This window comes from Octopus bimaculoides, chromosome 23 (genome assembly GCF_001194135.2).
Source record: "Octopus bimaculoides isolate UCB-OBI-ISO-001 chromosome 23, ASM119413v2, whole genome shotgun sequence".
NCBI lineage: Eukaryota > Metazoa > Mollusca > Cephalopoda > Octopoda > Octopodidae > Octopus > Octopus bimaculoides.
The window spans coordinates 5299110-5310747 of NC_069003.1; the positions used below are offsets into that span (position 1 = coordinate 5299110).

Below are 11638 nucleotides of genomic sequence, written 5' to 3' on the forward strand. Positions count from 1 at the left end.
GCGAGCAATCATTGTCATTTCTCAACTCTCATTTTTTAAAAATTTTATTTGAGTTAAAAAAAATTTTTTTTAAAAATGAACATTTATATTGTTGTTTGTGAAGTTAAAAAAAAAAAAAGAATTAAAAAAAACAAAATCTCAGCAGAAATCAGTGACAGGATGTTAGCTTTAAATCCAGTACAAGATGACATCTTTACCAACAGGCGATAGTATATGACAACCAGACGATGTTACCTTTACCAGCAGACGATTGCATATTCACCTCCGGATGCTGGAATCTTTATGAAGAGAAAGATGATGGCATTTTCACAGTAGAGGCAAAAATGGCACCTTTACTTACGAGATGAGAGCATATTTACAACCAGGTGATGGTGATATATATGTATGTGCATGAGTGTATATGTATGTATATATACACACATATCACCACTAGAGGAGGGTACCTTTAATACCTGAAAATGGTAGAGCATTACCACATCTTGAGAATGCAATATTTACCCAAATAGAATGCTTTTGCAGGAGTTCATGTATGCATGTATATATATACATGCATATATCACCCATATGTGGTACTTTTACCACCAGAGAAGATGGTACATTGGCTGCCAAACTGAACCATTTTCATTTTCTGTACAAGTCACCATCAATGATGGTGTCCTTGTTCATTATAAATTCTATGAGACAAATGAATTTACCATTTATAGGGCCCTGTCCATATGGCAGTCATTTCGCATAATAAGAATGTACCTGCATGCGTGTGCTTGTACGTGTGCGAGTGTAAGTTCGAGTGCATGGTTTGTTAATGCGAAGAATCGTCGTAGAGATGTGAAAAAAATTGTAAACATGGCAAGATGTTTCCACGTTTGCAGAGGCCTTGCATTGCTTGCATGAGCAACCATATTTCACTGGCTCGGAGGCTGCGGTAGAGCAGCGGCAGTGTCTGTTGTTGATATCACTCACTGTATCACTGATGAAAAAGGAAAAAAAAAAAAAATAGAAGCAAAACCCCATGAGGTCAACAATGTACATCGTAGATAAACTGGCAGGTACTCTATTTTTCAACTTTTATTTTTTTTCATTTTTTTTTTTTTAACACATCGCATGGTGAAGAGCTTCTTGAAGTTTGAGACATTATCCAGAGTTTTAATTTATGTAAATCAGCAGGATGACTGGTTTAGAAATGGAGGGAAAAGATTTTAAGTTGCTAATGCTGCTGCAGCAGATCATTTCTTTGTGCTCTCTCTCTCTTTCTCTCTATCCCAGATTCTGAAATCAAATCTGTGTACCATATTGGGAATTTGTTGTGTGAAAAGATGAAATAGAAAATGTTGCACACTTTAGGAAATCCTGGAAAAAGAAATAAAGAAAAAAATTATTAGAAGACAATTTATAATTCAGAGATAAGATTTTACTTTCCAAAGGGAAAAATAAAACACATACATACATACATACATATATATATATATATATATTTATATATATATATATATATAACGTGGAGTAGATGAAAGAGGGACAACTGACGAAGGGGTATACTCTTTATGTTGCATGTATCGTTTCTGTTTTTTTTTTGTTTTTTTCGTTGTTCGTAAAAAGTCATTTTCTATGTTTTCGTTTTTATGTTTTCCTTTCTCATTGTGTTTAGCGTTTTCTTGATGTCCTGTACCCATATATGCATGTATGTATACATATACATGTAGGTATGTACATATATATATGGATATATGCATATATTTGTATATTATTTATATTATTATTATATATATATATATATATACACACATACATATACATATGGGCCTCACAGAGGCAATGACAGAAGACCGAGACCTCTGGAGATATGCTGTCACTGAGAAGACCAAGTAAATTAAGTGAGTTCACAGCTGTAACCTATACTAGTGTCGCATAACCAGCCCACTCAAAAGTACCTTGGATTGTAGGGTGACATGCTGTGCTTGAGGAAACCTATTGAGCCAGGTACATCAACATCAACAGCAAAATCAAAACCAAATCAAATGTAAATTGTGGTTGTGACCCCCATGCCGGTGGCACGTAAAAGGCACCATCCGAACATGGCCGATGCCAGTGCCACCTTGACTGGCTTCCGTCTGGTGGCACGTAAAAAACACCAACTGATCATGGTCGATGCCAGCTCCTCTGGGCCCTGTGCCGGTGGCACATAAAAAGCACCCACTACACTCTCGGAGTGGTTGGCGTTAGGAAGGGCATCCAGCTGTAGAAATACTGCCAGATCAGATTGGGGTCTGGTACAGCCTCCTGGCTTCCAAGACCCCTGTCGGACCGTCCAACCCATGCCAGCATGGAAAGCGGACGTTAAACGATGATGATATATATATATACACATGCATACGTGTGTGTGTGTGTGTGCGTTTGCATGCATGTATACATATATATGTATGTATGTATACACATACAAGTATATATACAGTATACTCAGGCAAACCATCCAACAGGCTTCTGCACAGTCTCACCAACCAGACAACCTGATTCTGCTCAAAGGATTTGACTCTACCAGAAGTGTCACACAGCAAGATTGAAACTGGGAACTATGTGGTTACAGAACAAACTTCTTAATCATGTAGCCATGCCTCAAACACCACCAACACCACCGACAGCTTCGACAGCTTCGACACTGCTAATGTTAACAAACCATTGACAACAGACAAGGCCAGGTGTAGTGGTGAGGTGTATGAGAGAAGTGAGTGGTAATATTTGTACAGACAGGGCATATTTTATGAGGGGGGTGGGGTGGGTGGGAGAAAGTGGAAATAGAGAGAAGGAGGGAGGAGAGGAGGGAAGGAAGAAGCGAGGTCAAAGTGACACTGGAAGATATGTGACAAGCCAGCAACTGGTGAATGGGGAATGGGCCAAACAGCAGAGCATACACAGGGTTGTCACTCAGTACAAACTTGTATGTGACAGATGGGGGGGGGGAGAAGAAGTTTTTCCTCAGTCAGTCAGTGGTGAGGGTCACTGACACAGTATAAGCAAAAAGGAACAGAGAAGGAGGGCCACATGTAATGGAAAGCCGCAGATCAATAAATACAACGCCCTCCGTCACATGTTGTCGTACATGTAGCGGTGTGCCAAAGAAGTCTGCTTATGAACTACATGGATTCAGGTTCAATCTCAGGGGGTAGAGGAGTTTTCTACAATATCTTCAGGGTGCCACAAAGCTTTTATCGATTTGGTTGTTTGTTTTACGTCCATTTTTTTCCATGCTGGTATGAGTTAGATGAATGCATTTATTATCTTTCACTAGTTCCATTCGCCAGACAGTGGCCATCCTGGGGCACCACCTCACAGGGTTTAGCCAAACGAGTGAACAAATCAACCCCCATCCAGTATTTATTTTTCAAGTCCAGGACTGCTAAGTTACAGGGACATAATCAAACCAACATCAGTTGTCAAGTGATGGGTGTGAGTACAAATAAACACAAGGACACATACATACATACAGGCGCAGGAGTAGCTGTGTGGTAAGAAGTTTGCTTCTCAATCACATGGTTCTGGGTTCAGTCCCACTGTGTGGCACTCTATGAAAGCCTGTTATATATATATATATATATATATATATATATATACCTTTTATTTGTTTCAGTAGTATATACCTTTTATTTGTTTCGTGTGTGTGTGTGTGTGTGTGTAGCACGTGAAAAACAACATTCGAGCATGGCCGTTGCCAGTGCCGCCGGACTGGCTCCCGTGCAGGTAGCACATAAAAAACACCTTTTGAGCATGGCCGTTGCCAGAACCGCCTGACTGGGCCTTATGCCGGTGGCATGTAAAAGCACCCACAATACTCTCGGAGTGGTTGGCATTAGGAAGGACATCCAGCTGTAGAAACATTGCCAGATCAGATTGGCGCCTGGTGCAGCCTTCTGGCTCGCCAGTCCTCAGTCAAACCATCCAACCCATGCCAGCATGGAAAGCAGATGTTAAACGACGATGATGATGATGACGATGACGATGGTATATATAGACGAGGGGTGTGCTGAAAATTATTGTGAAAGGCCAGGTTGCACATCCAACCTTCTGAGTTCTTTTACAGGGTTTAGAAAAACTGAAGGACCACTGCAATAAGTTCGTGAATCCATGAAGGGAAGACATTCGATAAAACCATAATTAACTGACCCTCCTGTATTTTCTTATTTCTTTATTGCCCACAAGGGGCTAAACACAGAAGGAATAAACAAGGACAGACAAAGGGATTAAGTCGATAACATCGACCTCAGTGCGTAACTGATACTTAATTTATCGACCCCGAAAGGATGAAAGGCAAAGTCGACCTTGGCGGAATTTGAACTCAGAACGTACTGGCAGACGAAATACCGCTAAGCATTTTGCCCGGCGTGCTATCGTTTCTGCCAGCTCGCAACCCTCCTGTATTTTCTCTTACTCAAGGCCAGGAACTTTTCAACACCCCCTTGTACATGCATGCACCTGCACATACACACACACAACAAGCTTCTTTTAGTTTCCATCTAAAATTCACATTTTATTCTCTCATACAACAACAGAAAAACACACACATACATTAGACAACAGAATGGCCATGGTTGGAATGTCTTTGACTGTAGCCTTGCTTGGTTAGGGCTGCTGTATGGTGCTAAAGAACAGCAAACAACAAAATGGTTTGTGCAGTGACCACCCCTACAGAAATAACCAAGTTGAGGATAACTTACATGATATTTAAGTGTGGTTCTCAACATTCTCTTTTTGTAAATCTTTCAATGGGATCTGATGTTCAACGGTCGAAAGAAGGTCTAAGCCCCCGTCCGGCGAGTTGGAGCCATAACCCCCTTTGGAAGACATCTGGACCTGAATGCAATTTAACTGGAAAAGAACAAAAAACAAAAAAAAAACACAAGTTATTAACATGGGGGTCAGAGGACACAGGAAATTGTTATTTAGAAAATTATGGGATACAAGTAGTAGTAGTAGTAGTAGTAGTAGTAGTAGTAGTAATAGTAGAGTAACGTGAAATAAAAATATTTAGCACAAGAACAAAACATACTACCCAATCTGGGAACTGAACACACGATCTGGCAATCTTGAGTGCAACACTCTAACTACTAGGCCATGTTCCAGTGATCTGATGAGCTGGCTTTCTCTAATTGCATTGATTTGTAAATATACAACAGTATTGTGTAATGCCAAACATGCATATCAATGCAAACATGTAACCATAATTTCTTCCACCCTGAAATTAATACTATATGAAGAAGGTTGCGAAACAGCTGTAATCCTAAAGATGTCACATGGTAAAATAGATATATATATATATACGTTTACTTCTCAACCACACAGCCAAGGTTGAGTCTATAATGAGTAATTCTGAAGAAGGATTGGTTATTAGCAGATCAAGTGGAATGCATAAAGACCTTTCTTGTTGGCAAGTAAACAAAAAAAGAATGGATATTTTTTCCTTTTTTCGTTTGTAAGTGGAATTCTAAATATAGGAGAAAATGGATGTTTTCCTGAGAAATATAAGATTTCCTAGGTAAGGGCCACATGACCGATTTATCAGCCATGAAGAAGAGTAGCAACAGGAAAAGAAGAGGAGTGGTAAGAGGATGATGACGATGACAACAAGGACAAGGAATGTTCTCCAACAGGGAAATATATTTGTTGACTGCTGACCCAACAGAGATAACAGCTGGCTGGCTGGCTGGCTGCAACTGCTATTGCTGTGTCAGCAGCTCCATCACAAAAGGATCGGTCTTCACATCAAGAGCATCAGATAGGATTGGCTCAATGATTGGAGAAGAAGGGAGAAAGAGAGGAAAATAAAAGGAGAAAAACGAAGAAGAAATGGCAGAGAGAGAGAGAGAGAGAGAGAGAGAAGCAGAGAAATGAAGGCATGATGGTGAAGAATGTGGACATTGTCTGATGTTAATTACACTTGCAATCTAGGTAGCATTTCAACATCAACTTATGTTTCAAAACAACAAAACAAAAGCTAATTGCTTAACTTAACGAGGGAAATTAAAACAACGTAGATCACATGAGAAAGAGTTGAGTTATGAAATGTTTATGGTGGATGAATAATAACGCTCGCAGTTTCTGTCGTGTCGTTCCTTTATTCATTCCGTTAAGCATGACTAACTGGCAATGTATGGTGAGGGGTTTGAAGAGAGCAGGGCCTGGAAATCCTTAACCCTCCTGGTTGACTCCTCAACATTTTGAAAAAATTATTAGGAGCAATAGTGGTTGTGTGGTAAGAAGCTTGCTTCTCAACCACATGGTTCCAGGTTCAGTCCCACTGAATGTAAGAGCACCCACTACACTCTCGGAGTGGTTGGCGTTAGGAAGGGCATCCAGTTATAGAAACAATGCCAAATCAGATTGGAGCCTGGTGCAGCCATCTGGTTCACCAGTCCTCAGTCAAATCGTCCAACCCATGCTAGCATGGAAAGCGGACTTTAAACGATTAATAATAATAATAATAATAATAATAATGGTTTCAAATTTTGCCACAAGGGCAGCTATTTTGGGGGACGGGATGAATCAGTTACATTGACCCAAGTGTTCAACTGGTACTTACTTTATCAACCACCACCCCGAAAAGATGAAAGGCAAAGTCAACCTCAGCAGAATTTGAACTCAGAACGTAGCAACAGGCAAAATACCACTCAGCATTTCGCCCAGTGTGCTAACAGTTCTGTCAACTTGCCGTCCTTATAATAATAATAATTTATACTCATAGATATACACATAAATACACATATATACATAACACATAAATACACATATATACATAACACACATACACATACATATACATATATATATAAGGACCCCTTAATTCCCAAATGCAATAGATGTACTTACATGGTTTCGACTTCCTTCTTCACCAGACATGCCATAGCTCCTATTTCCTACATCACCAGACCCTACGTGTCCCGTGTGTTGGAAATTTGTTGGTAGACCTATCATACTTGCGTCGATTTTTCTTCGCCGCCTTTTTTGCTGGAAAATAACAATAAAAATATAAATAAATCATAAGCGTGTATGCATGAGTACATGTGTGTGTGTGTGTGTGTTATTCGATTTTGAAGTTCTGGTGAAGCTATAAGATGATACACAAGCACACAACCATGAGAACATTGCAACTTATACCAGAAACAGCTGTAAGGAAATGAAGCTAATTACATAATTTATTGTTTCTTTGCCATTTATATAATCTCATATTCATGCATGGAAGATGGAGAATAAATGATGATGATATACACATACACACACACACACACACACACACACACATATACATATATATATATATATATCTATATATATATATACATATACATAAAGGAAATAATATTAATATAGATGCATAAAGGTTGAATGTGGGTTCATCCTTTAATTGGAAATTTCCAAAAAAGATTTCTAATGTTGATTCTTCATATTTTGCTGGGAGTTTCCAGGTGTAAATTTGCGAAGAGTGGTTGGCATAAGGAAGGGCATCCAGCTGTAGAAACTCTGCCAAATTAGATTGGAGCTTGGTGCAGCCTTATGGTTAGCCAGTCCTCAGTCAAATCGTCCAACCCATGCTAGCATGGAAAGTGGATGTTAAACGATGATGATGATGATGAAAGTAGTACTTGTATATAATGTATGAATTTATGGAATGAAGTTCCATAGATCCCATCGATTTTATTAAAAATGGAGGAGACAAGTTGTTAAAATTTATAAGAAGTTTGATTCTTGCAGACTGTTGTTTCGTACATAGATATGATATTAATACAACTTCATGATTGAATTAAATTAAATTAATTAAATACCAATATACTCTTCAGTGCAGGAAAGAAAGAAAACCATAATACAAGGAACTTAAAAGGAATATAGTAGAAAAAATTGGATCTAGAAGATTCATGTTGGTATCTGTATGAGAAAGAGATGGGAGTCATGTTGGATATGTAACCATAATTAACAGCTTCAACAGTTATTTGAAGATATAAGTAAAGAGGTATTGGAGACAGTCCCGCTATAGATGAGTATGGAAATTAGAATTATAGCTTCATATAAGTAGCGTAGGGCAAATTAGTATTAGAAATGTCCAATGGGAAGATAATCCAGAATTTAAATTAAAATTAGCACTAACCATTGAAATCAGTAAGTGGTATAAGTGTATTTTTAAAAATTCTGTACTTAAGAATGAAGTTTAGCGTGAGGAAGTGGTATATGAGAAGCTAAAATGAGATAGTTAATGTAAGCAAAAGGCTGAAGAAGTGGAGGAAAGAGAATGAGTTAAAGATAGAAGATGATAAAGGATTCGTGTTTGAATAAATAAAATCATATTAGGTAACACGTATTAATGGTAAAGTAGAAAAAATTCACCATGTATTATATACAAGTACTACTATATTATATATACACACATATATATATATATATATATACATATATATAGGCGCAGGAGTGGCTGCGTGGTAAGTAGCTTGCTTACCAACCACATAGTTCTGGGTTCAGTCCCAATTCGTGGCACTTTGGGAAAGTGTCTTCTACTATAGCCTCGGGCCAACGAAAGCCTGGTGAGTGGATTTGGTAGACGGAAATTGAAAGAAGCCCGTCGTATATATGTGTATATATATGTGTGTGTGTGTGTGTGTGTGTGTGTGTGTGTGTGTGTGTGTGTGTGTTTGTTCCCCTAGCATTGCTTGACAACCAATGCTGATGTGTTTATGTCCCCATAACTTAGCAGTTCAGCAAAAGAGACCAATAGAATAAGTACTAGGCTTCCAAAGAATAAGTCCTGGGGTCAATTTGTTCGACTAAAGGCGGTGCTCCAGCATGGCCGCAGCCAAATGACTGAAACAAGTAAAAGAGTAAAGAGTATACAAAACACACACACAGGAAAAAAAACTGACAACTTGTTGATCTCACACAAAAACATTTGTGAAATTCTTCACTTACCATTCCACCAAGTGGAAACTATTAACTCTCACCACAAAATATTAGAACAGATTATTTCCTTCCATTTGTCTCCGTTCCAATTATTTGATAGACGAAAGGATTTCTATTTCAACGCCATCTGTTCTTTACTATTTCTGACGGAAGTAGGGTGCCAGGGTCAGTGGTAGGAGGCTATCTTTTACAACTCATAACACTAAGCATTCTACAAGTGACAAGAATTCTGTTTCAAATATGATTCACCTCAAAAACTACCCTTCCAAAGACTAAACAGCTGCCATGCTGTCATAGAGGGAAAAACAGGATGGTGCTGAAGTTTCCATACCAAAAAAGGAAAAAAAAAAATGACTCAAAGATTTCATGACTACATATTTTGGTTCAGAAATGAAAATTCAACCATTGGAGTTAATATAGGTTAATATATAACATGGGGACAAGCATGGATAAGTGGGTGAGAAGTATGTTCCCAACCACATCGTTTCAGGTTCAATCCACTGTGTGGCATCTTATGCAAGTGTTCTTTACTATAGCTCAGGTTCAAATCAAAACCTTGTGAGTAAAACTGAAAGAAGCCCATCATATATACATATCATCATCATTTAACGCCTGCTTTCCATGCTGGCATGGGTTTGACTGAGGACTGGTGAGCCAGAGGCTGCACCAGGCTCAATCTGATCTAGCAAAGTTTCTGCAGCTGGATGCCCTTCCTAACGCCAACCATTCCGAGAGTGTAGTGGGTGCTTTTACGTGCTACCGGCATGAGGGCCAGTCAAGTGGTTCTGGCAACGACCACACTCAAAACGTGTTTCTTACGTGCAACCTGCACAGGAGCCAGTTCAGCGACACTGGCAACAACCATGCTTGATATATATATATAGAGTGCTATGAATAAATTGTTGCCATTTTATGTTTTAAATTTTGTGCATGCATTTTTTTGATTTTGTCACTTACACAGTATGGGAGGGTCAGTTGGGCACTGTCAACGAGAAAAACAGTATCATGACACAATTCGCTCTGCCAAAAATTTGTAAACAACATACTGTATAGTTTGGCATTTGCACCGGAATCTCCAATATGAACATATCAGAGTGTTTGGGTGTCAATCTGAGGACATGTACTGAGAGTAATAAAAATAAAACATCCTGTCAACATCATGGTGTTTGGAGTGAGCACTAGTGATGGCAATGCTATGCTTCTATTCATCTCCCCACATGGCCTCAAAATCAAAATGGAGGCCTACGTCAAGTGCCTGAAGGAGGTAGTGTTGCCTTGGGTCATGAGGGTGACTGCTGGAAGACTCTATGTCTGACAACAGGACTCTGAACCATGCCACACAAGCAGGAGAACTGAATCCTGGCTGTCACATAATTTCTGCAACCACTTTGCACCTAACATCAGGCCACCTCACTCCCCAGACTGCAACCACCTTGATTACTGTGTAGGGCGCAGTTGAGTGAAGGACCAACAAAACTCCTAACTTTATATGCATGTGTGTGTGTGTGTGTTTGTTTCTGTTTCTTTGTCTTCCACCCACCTACTTGGGAACCAGTGTTGGTGTGTTTATGTTCTAGTAGCAGTTCAGCATAAGAGACTGATAAAATAAGTCTCAGCCTTCAAAAAATTAAATAGTTAGGGGTCATTTCAGCTAAAATTCTTCACGGCAGTGCCCTAGCATGGTCGCAGTCTAGTGACTGAAACAAGTAAAAGATGATGTACTTTGTGGAAATCTAACTGCTCATTGCTTCAGTTTCAAGAATTTGGATTGTCTTTGTTGTTTTCTTTTTGCAAACAATGCTAACAACAGGAGCACCTGGTGAGCAACAGCAATTGATATTCTAATTAAGCATAGGTGCAGGTATGGCTGCATGTTTTGACTAAAATCTGAGACACCAGATGTGACCTTAAAAAGCAAGTTGTATTTTAATTCGAGCAAAATACACAGAGTAAAGAAATAACCTTCCAACCATAGCTCACAGCTCAAATAAAAAAGAATACAACTGAAGACGTTTTTACATGTTTCACAAGCATTTGAGAGACTAGATGTAGCCTTAAAAACAAATAATATTTGAACTGTAGCAAACACTTGGTTTTAAGAGATATAACACAAGTAATATAAATTATATTACATCGTTTGAGTGATTTCTATCTCTTAAAACCAAAGAGTTCACTTGTGTTAAAACAAAACTTAGTTCATAGGGCTAAGTATAGCATCTCTGGTTGTGTTTTATATGTGTGTGTGTATTGCTGAGATGAAAATATTAGCCCAATTATATATACCAAATAACCGATAAGATTAAGTAGACAAGGCACCCAATTATACATGTATATACACACACAGAAAGTATATGTGTGTTTATTTATTTATATATTTAATGAAATTCTTCTCAGCCATTTGAGGGTAAAAACTAGGCGAGAGGAAGAGAAATTTCATACTTTGACTAAGCAATCACTGACTTTGTAAAACACACATGCCAACCACACACACATTCAATAATAGATACACACACATATATACGCACACACACACAAATACAAGGACACAAGGGACATATTTCAAACACATACACATTCAATAATATACATGCACACAAATACACACACACACACAAACACACACACAAACACACATGCACATATATGTGTGTGTGTGTGTGTGTATATATATATATATATATATATATATATATATATATATATATAT

General features: G+C 38.5%; 1 protein-coding gene across 1 annotated transcript in view; it reads right to left on the reverse strand.

The window, feature by feature from the left end:
- Positions 1 to 91: 91 nt before the first annotated feature.
- The window catches only part of LOC106871450 (CDC42 small effector protein 2), a 38054-nt gene continuing 26507 nt past the window's right edge, over positions 92 to 11638 (reverse strand). Inside the window, exons 3-5 of the mRNA XM_014917921.2 lie at positions 6856 to 6993; positions 4707 to 4857; positions 92 to 1347 (exon numbers count right to left, since the gene is read on the reverse strand). Coding sequence (XP_014773407.1) covers positions 4714 to 4857; positions 6856 to 6993 — 282 coding nt within the window. The 3' untranslated portion in view covers positions 92 to 1347; positions 4707 to 4713. The remainder of the gene's footprint in view (positions 1348 to 4706; positions 4858 to 6855; positions 6994 to 11638) is intronic.